This window comes from Curcuma longa, chromosome 11 (genome assembly GCF_044706935.1).
Source record: "Curcuma longa cultivar G26 ecotype Majalengka, Jawa Barat chromosome 11, ITB_CL_G26_1.1, whole genome shotgun sequence".
Lineage (NCBI taxonomy): Eukaryota > Viridiplantae > Streptophyta > Magnoliopsida > Zingiberales > Zingiberaceae > Curcuma > Curcuma longa.
This window is the reverse complement of record NC_133871.1, coordinates 23436531-23454633: the sequence shown is the minus strand read 5'-3', so window position 1 is coordinate 23454633 and position 18103 is coordinate 23436531. Positions and strand designations below refer to the sequence as shown.

The following is an 18103-nucleotide window of genomic DNA, read 5'->3' as shown; positions in this document are numbered from 1 at the left end:
ATGCGGCAGGCGGCGTCGACGAGGCGACGCTGACGTACGAGCTGCCCGAAGGTGGTGTACTCGGAGGCAGCGGGGCTGGAAACCGAGACGTGCTGCGCGATATGCTTGGCGGAGTACGATCGAGGTCGCCGACGTGCTGCGGCGGCTCATGCCGGCGTGCGGCCACCTCTTTCACGTCGACTGCGTCGACCGTTGGCTGAGGTCACACGGCTCCTGCCCCTTCTGCCGCGCGCTCCTCGTTGGCAGTGAGTGCCGGAACGCCGTCGGAACCAACGCCGTACGGCGCCATGGCAATTGGGCGTATGTGAACACAGGCGCAGTAGCACCATTACTAGTGGTTCAGTAAATAACCACCAGACTCTAAGAGAAGGTTCATTGATTGATGGTTAAGAGGAAAGGAAGGAAAGAAAAAAAAAACAAAGCGAAGTAAAGTATTTATATTTTTTTTATTTGAAATGGATGGAATATTCATTAACTTAAGTGTGTTATTTTGTTTGGAAAGACAAAAAGAGAAATAAATATTAAATATATAAAATTATAAAAATATTTTTATTTCTTAAAAAGATAATGTAGGTAAAGGATGGATAAGAAATTATAAAATTCTGTCAATATTGCATATAGAAATTGAAATATATAGAAAGTTCTAAAATAGATAGCACATGTGTCTTTAAATAAGTCTTTATCTTTAGAGGAGTAGAAAAGAAGAAGATTATAATTATTTATCTCTCTCTTCTTAAGTCTTGTCGTCGAAAAGCTTTACGATGAGATCGATATTGTGAAGTGCAAGCAGTTAGACGAACGATGGCGCAAAGATAAGATAGACTATCTTAAAATATCTCATATATGTAAGGTGGGAACAGAGGAAGCAATCAGATTTATCTTGATGGTAGCAAAAGTAACAATACAGTCTATAATGCTACATCAGGCAGGTGTATAAATAGAATAGTATATAAAGAAAAGGATGGATATGAAATAACCGTAGTTGATCCATCGGATGGACATCAAGTAGTTGATATTGTACCTTAAGAACGAGAACTTCTTGTTTCTAAGGGTGAATCCATCAAACTTGATCAACCATTAACAAGCAATCCCAATGTGGGAGGCTTTGGTCAGGAAGATGCAGAAGTAGTGCTTCAAGACCCATTATGAGTCCCCAAGGTCTTTTATTCTTCTTTGCATTTGTTATTTTGGTGCAAGTTTTTATGGTTCTTAAAAAAGAAATAGTTTGAAAAGATTTAATTATACAAAATGAATTTCTAGGTGCGGGGATTTCTTAACATCAAGTTGGTAAAAGGTGCCAAATTTTTGATGATCCATATATATAGATCAACAAAAAATCTCTAACCCTTTTTGTTGCTTTGTTTATATTCTTTTTCATTTTGCGAGATGCTTAGAATTCATTACTTGTATCCTATCCTTTAAAATAGATATACAAACGAAGAAAATACAAGGGAAGGATGGCAAATCAAGACTCTTTTGTTTAGATTGATGGGAAGTTATGTGGACAAACAAAAAGAGAGAAAAGATTATACAGAAATAATTGATTGAGCAAATAGAATTTCTTCTATTAACTTAAACTTATAACTTAGAGAAATTATTCAAACAAATTTAAATTTCAAATTATATTATAGAGTAAGTTCCGATCCATTAGTAGTTTAGTATAGAAAAAGAGAGAAGAATTTGGATGATATCTCATGCGTCAAAATCCATAGAATATTATAGTATCCAAGGATTATTCTTTTCTTCTTGCTTTGTATCATATTTAAGAGTTAATTAGAGGAAGGACAAAGACTATAAATCAATCAATGGTTTTAATTCTTCAAAAATATTATTAAGAAATAAAAAAATAATATAATATTTAAAACATCAAAGCAAAAGATCTATTTTATCATTTTTTCCTACAAAATAAATATAATAATTTTATTATGTTGACTATATAACTTTTCCATTCCAATTTGTATATTTCTAAATTTGTATATTATGAAATAAATTAAAATCTTCTTATATTCTTATATCTTATAGAGATAATTAGAATATAGAGAGAATTTTGATTCATGCTCATCCTTCTCCCAACTAACAAAGAGATCTTGATAGAATTACCACATATAAAATTGAGCATGCATAATTTTGTAAAAAAAAATACGTCATTTATTTCTAGAGAAGTGATGAAGCTATCATTTGATTGAATAGTTGTTTGAGCTCCTTATTGTTTAAAAAAACTCTCCCTTTTAATTGATTTTTTTCACAAAAAATAAATATATGAGATAAGAAATTAAGTCTTTTCTTAAGATTTTGAATAACTATCTTGAATTTAAGTTGATTATGTTTCTCGTCTTCCTCAAACAAAGACAATCAAATAAAATTAAAAAAAAAAGGGAAATGGAAATTAAGAATCTGTCTACTTAATAATAATCATTGATTAAAGTAATTATAAGACAGCTAAGGAAAAGAATATAGAGAGAAAAAGGTAATACAACTGATATTACGACGCATTAAATGCTACATTAATGTGGGATAAGATCTGCTGCATCATGGTAAGTTTTTCACCAGATTTAATTACTGTTTTTTGTTTTTTTTAAATATTTTCCCTCAGAATTAAGCAAAAATATTACCTGCTGATTTTTTTCTGTTGCTATTGAAATGGTGGTGATGGGTTTCAGCGTCGCCCTCCGGTTGGCGATCGGCGCCGTGGTCTTGATTCTGCTCTTCGTCATCGTCGGATTCCTCCAGTTCTGCCGCAGAGCAAGGGACGACCACGAGGCGACGGCGGCGACGGCGGATGCGGCAGCTGGCGGCGTCGATGAGGCGACCCTGACGAGCTGCCCAAAGGTGGCGTACTCGGAGGCAGCGGGGCTGGAAACCGAGACGTGCGCGATATGCTTGGCGGAGTACGAGGTCGCCGACGTGCTGCGGCGGCTGCCGGCGTGCGGTCACGTCTTCCACGTCGAGTGCGTCGACCGTTGGCTGAGGTCTCACGGGTCCTGCCCCTTCTGCCGCGCGCTCCTCGTCGGCAGTGAGTGCCGGAACGCCGACGGAACCAACGCCGGAAGGCGCCGTGGCAATTGGGCGTATGTGAACACAGGCGCAGTAGCGCCACTACCAGTTGTTCAGTAAATAACCACCGCAGTACTCTATCCTTGTTTATCAATCAATATAATTTTGGTTTCAGAGAATGGAGATTAATTGTTCAGGGGAGAACAATTAATCCAATACATACATTTTCATATATATATATATATATACAAATCTTATTTATTTTCTCTGCTAATGTTATAATTAAACAAAGTCATACGCCTTTATTTTTAACAAAAATAATTCTGTATTTTTTTATTTTGGCAAATAAAAAATTTATTGATGCATACTTATTCTAAAAAAAAAAAATGATAAATCTCAGTTAGTCCCATTGACTATCTCTGGGGTAATCAGTCTGGCCCCATGGACCGTAAGTGCTTAGGTCTACTGCGGTACCATTACCTCGGGGACAATGGTAGATGCATACTTATTCTAAATTTGATGGATGAATGATTAAGAGTGAAGTGATTAAGCTAGAATTAAATTTTATGGAGGAAGGAAACATATATATAGAGTAAAGACAATGATTCCCACATACTGTTAAAGTCATTTTGCATGAATCATAAAACACCATTGTCATAGTTCTATGGTAAGCGACAGGGCAGGATAATCATTCATATCATACATCCATTGTGCTCGAACTATTAGTGATGTTGGATCGTCAAATCGTGAACGTATGTATTTCCCCAATTTACTTGATGACCTAACTGTCCAACTGTTTGCATTTATTAAAAAAAATTAAATGAAAGCCTTTACATTCTCATTGTTCTTTTTACAAAATAAATTTATCAATTACAGAAAATATCTATTATAACTAAATAAAAATATTTAAAATGAGTGATTTGTATGCACATGCAAATTATATATATAATTCTAAGAAAGTTATTTGAAAATGATGTGGTCCATGCACAAATTGTTCTTAAAACATCAAATATATTTGATATATATTAATTACGAGATGTCAAACTTCAAAAGTATCATATCGACGATATGATGTTAAGAGGATATTTTTGTTTGTTTGTATACAATCTCTACTAGGAAAAATATGTTTAAAAAAAATATATATTAAAATAACAATAATGAAAAGAAAACTCATTTGGAGCAAACATTTATTTTTGATAAGACTACAAAGGTCACAAGTCTTATCATCTTTCAAAGCAAATTATGAGGTACATAATGTTCTTATTCTTCTGGTCCGATGAAATGGAAAATGAGAGCCATCATATCAAAAGAAAACCAAACAAGTCTCACGTTGAAACAACACAGCTTCATCATAAACCAAAACATAGATTCTAGGGTACCTGCAACGTTTGTACTAAGATAGTTGAAAGATGTATTCTTTCACAATGATTCAAAAATTTATCACTCTATTTACATCTTTCCCATGAACAATTTGCAAAAAAAAAAATGCAAGAAAGAGTTGCTTGTAGAAGCCATTACCGGAGCATGTGTAAGTGTGCACAGATGAGAATGGCAGCTTTCAGGAAAGATGTATCCCAAATTATGAAAGAACAGGGATTGATCCAACACAGAAAACAAAAACAAAAAGTCTTCACACCCGTCGCGAAGAAGGAAGCAATGATTCGTACATGCGACCCATTCTTAAGATTATGGCGAACTTGCGCTCGGTGCTCAAATCAGGCTTGGCTAGGTCCATGATATTTTTTCGCAGTCTGTAGAGGAAGCATATTTAGGCTAATTGGTTTCGAGTCACAAGGTGTTTGCAGAGACCATTACTTACTTTATCCACTCGCCGGTTTCCTTAGCATGCTTTTCTACCGCCTTGTATAGAAGATCAAGAGTATACAACATCAAACCATACATGGATTGAGCATCTTCTGCCTGTATATTAAATGAACTGTCATCAGTCACTGATACATATCTTGTCAACCATGTTATCAGGAATCTGTTGATATATTAAGTAAATTGTCATCCGTCACAAATTTATTGATAGAAGACAACTGTTGAAGAAGTCATTGCTATGTTTTTATTTATCATTGGCCATAATACTCACAAAGAATCACAGACCATGCATATATGGTTCAAGAAAATGGTTTGAGTTGCATGTGAACTTGGCAACCATGTCATAAGGCCACAACAATGTATTTAACATAATCAAAAGTGGTCTCAGTATTTTAAGGTATTGATATTAAAACTTGCGTCAACTGAGTTTGTCGTATTACAAATAATTATTGGTTGGATTGGAATATATTTTACAAAATCACATAGGAGCCATTAATGGGACCTATATTTCAGCATACATCCCAGAAGTATGGCCATCGCACACCAAGGGCATAAAGGAACACTAACACATAATTTGATGGCAGCAAGTTTGTATAACATGTTCCATAAGGTTATGAACATGCTTGAAGGGATAGTGTTCAATTGCCATTTTCTCACTTGTGTATAACGGACTAGATGAAAAGTCTAAGCCTCAGAAATCAAAGCAAACATAACATGAAATCCAATCTTAATGGCATCCAAAATAAATTCAATACCTTTCCCTGGTCCATGCAAGTTTGGAACTCAACTAGTCTTTCCTCAACTTCAACAAGAAGAAGCCTTCTTTGCCTTCGAGCAACTCTTCCTCTGCCTTCTGCACCCTTATCCTGAAATTGTATAGTCAAATAATCAAAATTCAATTTGGCAATTAGAATTGGTATTTGAATGATTATCAAGTAAGCCCTACGAGTAAGATGAATTTCCCATCACCGGGCAAACATATTAAGTAGCTCGGCAAACCATAATATTAATCCACTGTTTTCAAAAAAATTACAGAAACAGTAGAAATTGCAAAGAAGTTAGCTATTCAATGAAGATGCACAAGAATCCTGTATGTCCAATCATAAGCAACTCAGTGATATCACCAAGCCATGTACCACCAGAGAAAGAGGGCAACTGCAAATCAAAGTGATCACAAAGGATAGTTTGGTAAAATGATTACTTTTTTCCAGGGACTAAACTCTAAAGCAGCTAATGTTAACCCTTCTCACCATCATCACCAAGCTGTGTCAGAATCAGTTAAATTGGATTTACCCCTGCATAGCTCTGTGCAAACTACTTTTGTCCTCTTTGAAATAAAAAAATGAGTCTTTATGTAATCCCTATCAGCCAAAATTAATTTGAAACACAACATGATTGCTCAAGTTATGGTTCTATAAGAGAAATTATGTTCAAGGAAGGAATTCCCTGTGCAAGAAGGGTGAACAAACTGAGTAAAAAATTTGACTCATACCAGTTGATGCAACATAAAAATCACATAATAAAAACCTACAAACTCTCAACTCACTGAAGACGAAAATATTAGAACCTCTGAGCTTGTGGGCAAAAAATGGAATAGCTTCTTTATTTGTAAGGGAGAAGCCCCAAGTTCAAATGTGATGACTTTAAGAACACACTTCACCAGTCAATTACTTAAAGTGAGTTTGTGAGAGACCTCCTCTCTTCCTTAACTTTTGTCTTAAAATTTGGCACCTTTCCATAGATGGTGCCAATTTGTAATGGATGAAACTATAACAATATACTCAGGATCCAGCTTGCACCTCAATTAAGAGAGTTTGCTAGAGAAGATCAGGTGGAGAAAAATATACAGCTAAATTGCTTTAGGAACTGGGCTAACCTCAATCGAACTGCTAGGAGCTCAATTGAAATGGGTTTTGATTGACTTATGAGTAGAGTGTTCGAGGTAAACTATTGTGGAGTAGGCTTAGGTATTAGGAATTATGGTGGAATTAAGTCAGTGTGCAGTGGAATAGTACTAATTAATTATGTCAAGGTGGCAAATATCAAACACATTAGTCTGAAGTGACGATTAGTTGTTGAGCTGAACCAAAAATGTTTTGGTAGAGCCGAATCTAGCTAAGCATCCTATAGTAAGAATAGTTGTGACTGGCATAGATCATCCCCATAGTGGCAATGAGGGGAGAACACCAGTTGGTAGAAAAAAATCGACAACCCCTTGGGGTTATTTGGCACTTGGAAGAAGTAGGAAAAGGAAAAAAAAATATAGTGATAGTTTTATTCTTCATTGTTGTAAATAAGAACATTGAAAATATAATTTTTAATTTGAAAAATGTGATGGATAAACGCCAGGCTATCTTTTTAGTTGAACTTTGATTGTTGGTTACCAAGTAATAACATTTGGAGCATATGGATCAAAGCTTATTCATACTGCTGATCTCCATGACACACGTCACATCCAGTAGCTCCTAGAATTAATGAATAATTTTACCTACCTCAATCCAATAAACACAAAATGATATCTTCAAGATAACAGACAAACAATATTAAACCAAGAAAGCACAAAAAAGAAACTAAAAATAAGTAAAGATGCACGAGAGTTCATATGACCCAAGTCTCCTGACAGTGTTATAACTTTTAAGCATAATCTAAATGAGAAACAAGGTTTTCACTAGCAAATTGATACTGAAGGATATGCCTACCTGCATGATCCAAGCTCTAACCAGCATAAGCAGAAGCAGTGAAAGAACAAAGGCTGGCAAAGCAGCAAGGACAGCAAAATTGATCTCGTTGGCCTTAAGAATCTGATCTAGCTCAAGCATTGCTCTAGTCACAAAACAAGTAATGGAGTCATCAGTCATGTCATTAAGTTTACTTTGTATATCTGTTCAAAACCTCCAGATCAGATGAATTCAACTTACATCTCAAGATCCAGCTTCAGCTTTTGAATCTGTAAAATTAAAGAAATTAATACCAAGAGCATCTAGAAAGTCCTGTCAACTACTTTTTACACAGGCAGAGGAAAACCTGGATAAGCATTGCTCCAGCAAGCTCTCCACTCAACAAATTTTGAAGGGGATGCATCACCTCTTTTTCATATCTGCAACAAAACATCTATTTGCTAATGTGGATGCAATACTGAAAAAAAATCATACTTAAGTCTTGATTTTGCTCCAAGTTATGTTTCAAAAATAGGTATCTACAATTGCACCTGAAGGATCCAGAAGATAAGTAGGAAACAATTTAAATAACAACAGCAATGAAAATCAAGAACCTGGACCACACCTATCAGTTATTAAAGAAGTAAGATGAACAATAAACTAATGGCCAGCATTTTCTGTACCATGCCAAAACAAGTTATTATAAGGTGCAATCTGCAGCTGTTTTCTCTTGCCTTCACTGAGTTGTAGGCATATTGGCAAGATACTGGAACATTCCATATCAATGTATTAAAATGTTTTGGTTGAATAATCCATAAAATTGTGCAAAAATATTTTGTACTTTTTTTAAAAAAATTGTTATTTGTGAGAATCCATCCAGTTACGCCCAATGTCATACAACATTAAATGTATTGGAGAAACACTAGATATTTATAATCACTGCATATGTTTGCTCATGTGAAAATTGGTTACAATAGAGTGGCATATAGAAAATTTAGCAATTGTATTTCACAAGGAAATTGATGTAGTTCTAGAATATAACATTGTTACCTGGCCATCACCATTTCCAACAGTTGCTGATCTGGAATATCATCTGGCATCTTTTGACCTTTTGTTTTTGTTTGCTCACAGAAAGCCAACAACATCCTAAAAATTAGTAGTAAAAATCCCTTACAATGAGCAATCATATTGCACAGTATGTCACACTCATGGTCACCAATTAAGTACAAGTCATGGCAGGCTATTATCCTGAAAACTACTTGGGGAAACAAACTTTTCTCATGGACATAATGGCAAGCAAGAGCAGATCACTAAGCATAGAACAAATTGGATTAGAACCTAACCTGTGTAAAGATTCAGCTGTCAGTTGCACCTCTTCTGCTTCCATCACACCTTTATGTCTCCTCCTAAATGTTTCAAAGAGTTCATCTCTGATTGAAATGAGCTGAAAAGTAGAAATTGAAATAAGATCAAAACAAAGAAGAATAACTAATATTAATAAAAAAATTGCATTGCATCTGTGAAAATTTGCCATAATTGTAATGCTGCACGAGAGGAATGGATAGTTTAGTCTAACTGATACAGATTCAACTACAAAGCAGGTGATAATTGAAGTTCTCATGTACTCAGTATCCTAGACTCCATTGTTACGAAAACATTCTACGTGATCCTTCTTGGCTGGACGTTAAAATCTTCAACCCCTGAAACTGGATAAGGATCCCAATATCTATGTTTCTGAGCAATGAAAAGAAAATCCTTAGAGTCCATCCCTCGTTGAAGATTAGCTGAGTTGAACTAAGCACCCCTCATAACTGTACACTGTTGTTCATAAGATAAGACAATAAACATTGCAAAGGCACTTTAAGGCAGATTAGTTGGGTGAAATTTTTATCTCTGAAACAAATACAGAACAAAAATAGCCAGAAAAGACCCTGTTTTCAACGGTTGATTGGTATTGGTAAGCATGGCTGAAACACATTGTTCCAGTTGCTGATTGTATCCATACTATGTCAGCATGAGTAAATGTTATTGTGTCACCCGTGCTGACACGGTTTCCGTAGTACTAACATGACAGTATTATCAAAGTTAGTATTGTCTGAAATTGACCGAGGTAGGAAGGGAAGGTTCTCTTCCCATATCTCATCCTTCCATTCTGCCTGTCGACGCAAAGAAAATGAGAGGCGAGGAAAGAGAAGCACCAACAAATGATACCGGCCAAAATAGGAAGATTTTGTGCCAACAACCTAACCTTTGATTGCATCTGTCAGTGAAGACGAGGAGACGTAACAAAAGAAGAGGAGATACATTAATTGGAGCATCAACAATAACAAAGTGAGTGACTCTAGAGTTGGAGAAATAGAGATATATCTATATCTTGTAGTTGTACCTATATATATTTCAAACATGTGGAGAAATTAATATACATGAAATGCGAACAAAGAAAGTGAAACACCTGACCATACAACCCTGTAGCTAACCAACACTAACTTGCATAAGTAAAGACATCTCCATGCTAACCAATATTCTATGTTGGAACAATTCCACATAGTCAAACATAAGATTGTGGCAGCAAAATCATAACTAACAAGAAGAAATACTCCACTTTTCCCCCAAAATAAAAATAAAAAAATAGCATAGTAACTAGTAAGGATGGACGAAAAGTATTACAGAAAGTGGATGTTAAGCTAAGCTCTTACAAATCAAAATATTCAAAACCTTCAATTGGTAAGATTAGATTTCGAGAAATAGCTTCTAATAAGAAGTAAAACTGCTAAGAGGGAAAAAAAATCATGCAAGCATACTGGCTGTTCAACATGATCCTTCAGAAATCCTGCAGCAGATTCTTTTGCTTCATTGATCCAATTTTCTATGTCTGAGCTTCCCATTAAACTACTATGTCGCAAGAGCCACATTGAACATAGTGAGAGGCCAATTGCACCACATGTGTAATGCAGCCAATATATTGACAATTTATTTGGCTTTTCGCATGTGGAAAGCTGCAAACATAAATTAAAGTCATTTATCAATCATAAATCCAAAGAAACAATATAATAATAAACTAAGTCCGTTTTTAACTGAAATATTTATTTTACAAAATACATGCAATTATTATTATCAACTCACATAATAGCATTAGCATTGAAGTAAACTCAAATGCAGACAAACCAAAGAAAACCATGTTTATAATTTTTTTTAAGATACAAATTCAAGTTAAACAGGAAATTCCTTTCTACACTAGATTATGAAACAGGTAGAAAATGAATTGAATATGGAAGTCAACTTACAATGCCGACTAAATACAATTCAAATCTCTGGAGATTTTTGTGAATCACTTCTGTAGCATCCCTAATCTCAGTATTTGTCCATTGAATTTTTTGTTCTTCCGTATAAGGTATTTTCTCAAACTGAAGTGCAAAAGAGCTGTTCTCATCCACAGAAGATAACCTTTCACCCTATAAATAACCATGATATCTTTGAAAAAACAAAGTGGCATGAATCATGTAATATTTTTTCATATAGACAAATTAAAAGAAAGAAGAAAGATTAAAAGGCAAAAATGTATAACCTTGCAAATTTCATGTATTTGAGTAATTGAAACTTCTAACTTTAAGAAAAGATTATTAATCGTCAACAATAATAAAGGCAATGACTTGTCAACATCCTCCAGTAAAATTCCTTCATACTTGTTAACTTCCAAATAAACCTACAACAGCAAATGACGGATTAAAACAGAAAATATTTGCAGTATAAAAGATTAAGAAGGTCCATTAACAAAATTCAACTTCCTATAATATTTTCTAAATATTAGAATCTAATAAGTAATTTTCATTTTACATGATTGTCATAAATTTACAAAAGTTAAAATGGAGTACTTTGTGTGTATACAAAATGAATGAAATCAAAATGTTTAACATAAGTAGGAGCAAAATCAAAGAGAAATAAAATAAACATTTACTGCATGAAAACCTGTGCGAGAAAATTAGCCAGACAATGGCTTAGACTGGATAAAATAGCTATCCTGTGAGATATTGTACTGGAAGCAACATGAGATAGATGTTGGATTGGAGATCCACCAGTGTGAAGTCTGCTTAACATTCCATAAGTGCCATCGATGAAGGCCAAAGGTCCTCTTTCAAAAATCATGAAATAAATCTTCCGAGCATTGGTTCCCTAAAAACAGAATGAAAACCATTTCCATTAAAAAAAATATCTTATGATAGGTTTAAAACAAAAGGGAGTTAGTCTCCTCTAAATTATGAAGAATGAGAACAAAATTCAACAGCCACCTCAGCTCTGGTCTGCCAAAAGTGTAAACTTTTTTGAACACCATGCAAATAGCATAAGGTACATTCCATAACATCCTCTACTACCCTGATAGTAGTTCTGCAATATGGAGATTCAAATTAGTTAGACGGCTGCAATATATTGGCACTGAAGTTTATGCTGATTGCACGCAAAGAATTAATAAACTTTATTATATACAAAAATGATCACAAATTTGTGCATAAAAGGCAGTTTGATAGCTGAGAAAGCATAAGGTTGACGTAGAGCTTTATTATGCAGCGGGGAGAAAATGCTTTTGATTAGTGCAGGGCTAGCTTAAATCTTTAAGAAAATAAATTGCTTCTATTCTGGCACATTGTCTCTAGTTACATGATAATTATAGCTGAATGTTTAATCCATTTATGCAAGATAATTAATCGGCCAATCTCATGAGGGTGGTCAATTTAACACAATCACATGTTGATTGGAAGATGGTTTAAGAACGGCAGAAGTTAAACATTCACCTTGATCAGCATAAATAAGTAGGAAACAAAAAGAAATTGCAGTTCATCAACTAACTAGCAATCTCGTGCCTACCAACCGCAAGCGAATTCCAAAAAAACATCCAGATTCGTATAGTTTAAATTTATTTTATCAAACTGTGAAGATAAAACTGAACCCACTTCTTAAACCCTAAATCTTGAACCATAGAGCTGTTGAACAGTAACACAAGCGAGGCGCTCGAGAAGGCGAAAAGCACTCACGGAGAAGGCTGGGCGGCGTAGAAATGCAGCGGGAGGGGGAGACTTGGCCTACGCCTGCGTTGGCGTCGAGTGGGCAACAGTCGCTGGTAGAAGTCGGAGATCACGGCGAGGAGGGGCGAATCAAGAGAAGGGAGGCGGTCCTGCACGGTCCTCGAGATCCGATTGAGGTAGCGACCAATGAGGGAACCGGAGCCTCCGGCGGAGACAATGGAAGTCGATGGAGCAACGGAGGAAGGGCTCTCGGCTGGCGACGAGGAAGCCATAAAGAATTGATTCTCGCTGGCTGGCGGCTCGGCTCCAGAAGAGACAATATGGTCCTTTCCACCAAAGAAACGAGGGCAGCCTATCGTTAATAATATTAGGGCATCCACAATGCAGGAATTCATCCAAATATTTATAATATTCATGTTTACATCATTAATTAAATATCATCTTTCCTAAATTTTTCAATTTTTACAATCAAATATCCTCCTCTAAATATTTTTTATATAATAAAATAATCAATCAAATATCATTCCTCAATATCATCAATTAAATATTTTTTTATATAATAAAATAATTAAAATCATTGAACAAAATTGATTTCAAATCGCCTATCAAATATCCCCTCAAATCAGTCTCATCAAATCATTCCAGAAATTGAGTTCAGAGGGAGATTTATCATTTTTTTTTAAAATGCTCTTATAATATGTTAATAAATTTCACAGTACCTGTAAAATATAATTTAATATTAATTTTCTTTCTAAATTAACTTTTTACAACTCATGCAAAATAAATTTAACTAGAAAATCCAAATTGAAATTTTGTGCTTTAAATCTGTTTTGATATTTTTTAAAAATTTGGATACTTTTTCGACGATGACAATAGTAAAGGGCGTTTTTTTAAAAAGTGATGTCCTATTAACTATTCGGTGACTTTTTTTATTCTTGCCCTTCTTTTTTTCCTTCTGACGTTTAACACCCTAATAATAAGGTTGCATTAATAAACCATGACAAGTCAAAGTCGTCAGCCTTCCCCGTCAGATTAATTGCTTGTTAATTCCGGCGCAACAACGGCGTAGTAGACCAGTCGTGCCCTTCTACTACCACTGCTACCTTCTCAACTCCACCTCCTTATAAATCCTACCTCGCTTCCTCCTCCCCTCGCCTTCCTCGTCGGAGACGACACTAGCACCATTACTAGTGGTTCAGTATATAACCACCAGACTCTAAGGCAGCGTTTGGTTTCAGAGACAGAGACACAAATACAGAGACAGAGTAGAAATTTTATCTCTGTCCCCGTTTGATTTTGAGAGACAGATACAAAAATAGAATTTCTGTCTCCGTCTTTGTTTCAATTTCTGTCCACTGTAAAAATGAGGACACTGAAATGGAGACAGAGACAAAATGAGATTTCCACTATCCATCTTTGCTTCCGGCACCGTCGCGCCGTCGTCCGATCACTGCCGGCCGTTGGGCCGAGTGCGTTGGATGCGCAGCTCGGTGGCGCTCCGGCCGGCGTCGGATTCCGGCCAGATTGTGGCAGAAATCCGATCGGAATCGGACCAAAAACAGAACCCTGTGTGCCCCTACCACTGTCGGCCGGAATTCGATCGGATTTCAGCCATTCTGACCGAATCGGGGTTGTAATCTGGCCACCGCCGGACCGTTGGCAAATGGCGCGTCCAATGGGCCCGGTCCACACAGCCGGCAGTGGCCAAACGACGATGAACGAGCGGCGGGAAGCGGCGGAGGTTTGAGGAGAAAATGCTTCACGAATTCTGTCTCTATATTACCAAACACGATACAGAGACCATTGTAAATGCGTCTCTGTCTCTACTGTATATCTGTATTTCTGTATCTGTATTTCTTAAATCAAACGTTGTCTAAGAGAAGGTTCATTGATTGATGGAAGAGGAGAGGAAGCAAGAAAAAAAACAAAAAGAAGTAAATATTTATTTATTTTTATTTGAAATGGATAGAAGATTGATTGACTTAAGTGTGTTATTTTATTTGGAAAGAAAAAAGAGAAATAAATATTAAATATATAAAATTATAAAAATATTTTTACTTTTTAAAAAAGATAATGTAAAGGATGAGTAAGAAAAATAAAATTCTATCAATATTGCACATGAAAATTGAAATATATAGAAAGTTCTAAAATAGATAATACATGGTCTTTGAACAAGTCTTTATTTTTAGAGGAGTAGAAAAGGAGAAGATTATGATTATATGCCTTTCTATCATCTTAATTAAGTTTTGTCGTCGAAAAGCTTTACGATGAGGGTGAACTTCGATATCATGAAGTGCGAGCAGTTAGACGAACGATGGTGCAAAGATAAGATAGAATATCTTAAAATATCTCATATATATAGGTGGGAACAGACAAAGGAATCAGATTTATCTTGATGGTAACAAAAGTAACAATACAGTCTATAATGCTACATTAATAAATAGAATAGTACATAAAGAAAAGGATAGATATGAAATAACCATTGTTGATCCATCGGATGCACATCGAGTAGTTGATATTATACCTCAAGAACCAGAACTTCTTGTTTCCAAGGATGAATCCATCAAGCTTGATCAACCATTAACAAACAATCCCAATGTGGGAGGCTTTGGTCAGGGAGATGCAGAAGTAGTGCTTCAAGACCCATTATGAGTCCCCAAGGTCTTTTATTCTTCTTTGCATTTGTTATTTTGGCACAAGTTTTTAAAAAGAAATAGTTTGAAAAGATTCAATTATACAAAATAAATTTTTAGGTGCGAGGATTTCTTAACATCAAGTTGGTAAAATGTGCCAAATTTTGTATATATATATATATATATATATATATATATATATATATATATATATATATATATATATATATATATATATATATATATATGCAGAATGCATCACCCCAGTGTTTTGATGTATGAACAAGCATTTAAAGTTAGGTTGGATTTGATATTGTTGTTTACTGTGCAGACTAAACAGGAAAGTCCTAGTTTCTACTAGGCAGTTGGAAGACTTGGTGGATCGTTGACACCGGACATCAGGCGACAAATCCAAGCGAGGAGTCTGGTTGAAATCCCGTTGGATCCAGGGGGATCGGACAGCGGGTGGAAGTCCTGATGGGTCGAGATCTGACGCCAAGCAAGGTGAGTCCAGCAAGTAGGTAAGCCCGTCTGGATTGGTCAATCCATGAGTGAAGTGGTAAGGCCGCGTCCCTGGTTGGGACAACCCTAGGCATTGGTCCAACTCTAAGTCTGGTTGGGACTTAGACTTTGAGACCAAGCAGTATTACTACTGCCATCACTGCATATATTACTATTTTCTGTGCTAACTCTGTTTTGCAGATTGGGGTCGACCTGAGCTGATCTGGGGTCGACCTGAATGCTCCGGTCGACTTGGAGCTGAGCTAGGGTCGACCTAGGTGCACACATGGAAACAGAGCTGCGGATAAGAGCGAGAACCCACGGATTGCCAAGCTGGGGTCGACCTGAGTGGTGTTCAGGTCGACCTAGAGCTGATTTGGCAAGGAGCGGGCGCAGATTTGCAAAGGCTGGCTTACCATACTGGTGGGGTTGACCTGAATGCCCACTCAGGTCGACCTGGAGCAAAAATTATAAAAGAAGCCCCAGCGTCCAAGCACAGATCATCCACGAGAATTGCACCTACACATCATTCTACTACTACGCGAAGTCATCAACGAAGTTCTACTGCCACGACACCGACAAGCCTTAATTCTTCTACTCATTACGGTGTCGGTACATTTATTTCATAGTTGCAATATCTTGTAAACTATTTGTACTTGAATTGTTCCATCATATAGTTTGCCCATCGATTAACTCCACGGGAGTTAGGGCCTTGGAGTAGCAGTTCGAATCGAACTGTGAACCAAGTAAAAAATTGTGCCTTGTGTTCTTATTTACTTTTCCGCTGCCTTTTTAAAATCTGATAAAAACAAGTTTTAAAATAAAAAGAAATTTTTATTCGATCGAGATTCACCCCCCCCCCCCCTCTCTCTCGCTCACAACGATCCAACAACATGGATCAACAAAAAATCTCCAATCTCTTTTGTTGCTTTGTTTATATTCTTTTTTATTTTGCAGGATGCTTGGAATTCATTACTTGTATCCTATTCTTTAAAATAAATATACAAACGAGGAAAATACAAGAGAAGGATGGCAAACTAGAACTCTTTTGTTTAGGTTGATGGGAAGTCGTGGATAAACAAAAAGAGAGAAAAGATTATAAGGGAATAATTGATTGAGCAAATAGAACTTCTTCTATTAACTTAAACTTATAACTTAGAGAAATTATTCAAACAAATTTAAATTTTAAATTATATTATAGAGTAAGTTCCATTAGTAGTTTGGTATAGAAAGAGAGAGAAGAATTTGGATGATATCTCATGCGTAGAAATTCATAGAATATTATAATATCCAAGTATTATTCTTTTCTTCTTGCTTCGTATCATATTTAAGATTTAATTAGAGGAAGGACAAAGACTATACATCAATCAATGGTTTTAATTCTTCAAAAACATTATTAAGAAATAAAAAAATAAAGTAATGTTTAAAGCATCAAAGCAAAAGATCTATTTTATCATTTTTTCTACAAAATAAATATAATAATTTTATTACATTGCCTATATAATTTTTCAATTCGAATTTGTATATTTCTGAATTTATATATTATAAAATAAATCAAAATCTTCTTATATTCTTATATCTTATAGAGAGAATTGGAATATAGAGAGAATTTCTCATTCTTCTCCCAACTAACAAAGAGATCTTGTTAGAATTCACATATGAAATAAATTGAGCATAATTTTATAAAAAAATACCCCATTTATTTCTATGGAAAATATGTTCAATATCATTTAATTGAATAGTTGTTTCAACTCCTTATTATTTAAAGAAACTCTCCCTTTCAATTGATTTTTTTTCACAAAATATATGAGATAAGAAATTAAGTCTTTTCTTAAGATTTCAAATAACTATAAATTCAGTTGATTATGTTTCTCGCCTTCCTCAAAGACAATGAAATAAAATTAAAAAAATGGGAAATGGAAATTAATAATCTGTCTACTTAATAATAATCATTGATTAAAGTAATTATAAGACAGCTAAGGAAAAGAATATAAAGAGAAAAAGGTAATACAACCGATATTACGACGCATTAAATGCTATATTAATGTGGGATAAGATCTGCTGCATCATGGTTAGTTTTTCACCAGATGTAATTACTGTTTTTTGTTTTTTTTATATTTTCTCGCAGAATTAAGCAAAAATATTACGTGCTGAGATTTTTTTTCTGTTGGTATTATATTGAAATTGTGGTGATGGGTTTCAGCGTCGGCCTCCGGTTGGCGATCGGCGCCGTGGTCTTAGATTCTGCTCTTCGTCATCGTCGGATTCCTCCAGTTCTGCCGCAGAGCAAGGGACGACCACGAGGCGACGGCGGATGCGGCAGGCGGCGTCGATGAGGCGACCCTGACGAGCTGCCAAAAGGTGGCGTACTCGGAGGCAGCGGGGCTGGAAACCGAGACGTGCGCGATATGCTTGGCGGAGTACGAGGTCGCCGACGTGCTGCGGCGGCTGCCGGCGTGCGGTCACGTCTTCCACGTCG

At 35.8% G+C, this 18103-nt stretch overlaps 2 protein-coding genes across 2 annotated transcripts; one reads left to right on the top strand and one right to left on the bottom strand.

Annotated features, from left to right (window-relative positions):
- Nucleotides 1-2640: 2640 nt before the first annotated feature.
- Nucleotides 2641-3114, top strand: LOC141837388 (RING-H2 finger protein ATL80-like). Its single transcript, XM_074724801.1, has one exon. The coding sequence runs from the start codon at nucleotides 2641-2643 to the stop codon at nucleotides 3112-3114; it is 474 nt and encodes a 157-aa protein (XP_074580902.1).
- A 1232-nt stretch (nucleotides 3115-4346) lies between these two features.
- LOC141840045 (protein DGS1, mitochondrial-like) lies at nucleotides 4347-12787 on the bottom strand. The gene is made up of 14 exons (XM_074727925.1): nucleotides 12500-12787; nucleotides 11759-11855; nucleotides 11439-11642; nucleotides 11038-11175; nucleotides 10757-10924; nucleotides 10274-10468; nucleotides 8816-8916; nucleotides 8523-8618; nucleotides 7840-7912; nucleotides 7734-7762; nucleotides 7515-7638; nucleotides 5571-5681; nucleotides 4814-4914; nucleotides 4347-4745 (listed from the first exon to the last, which is right to left on the bottom strand). Exons 1-14 carry the CDS (start codon nucleotides 12760-12762, stop codon nucleotides 4625-4627), a joined length of 1821 nt encoding a protein of 606 aa, XP_074584026.1. The 5' UTR covers nucleotides 12763-12787; the 3' UTR covers nucleotides 4347-4624.
- Nucleotides 12788-18103: the final 5316 nt, after the last annotated feature.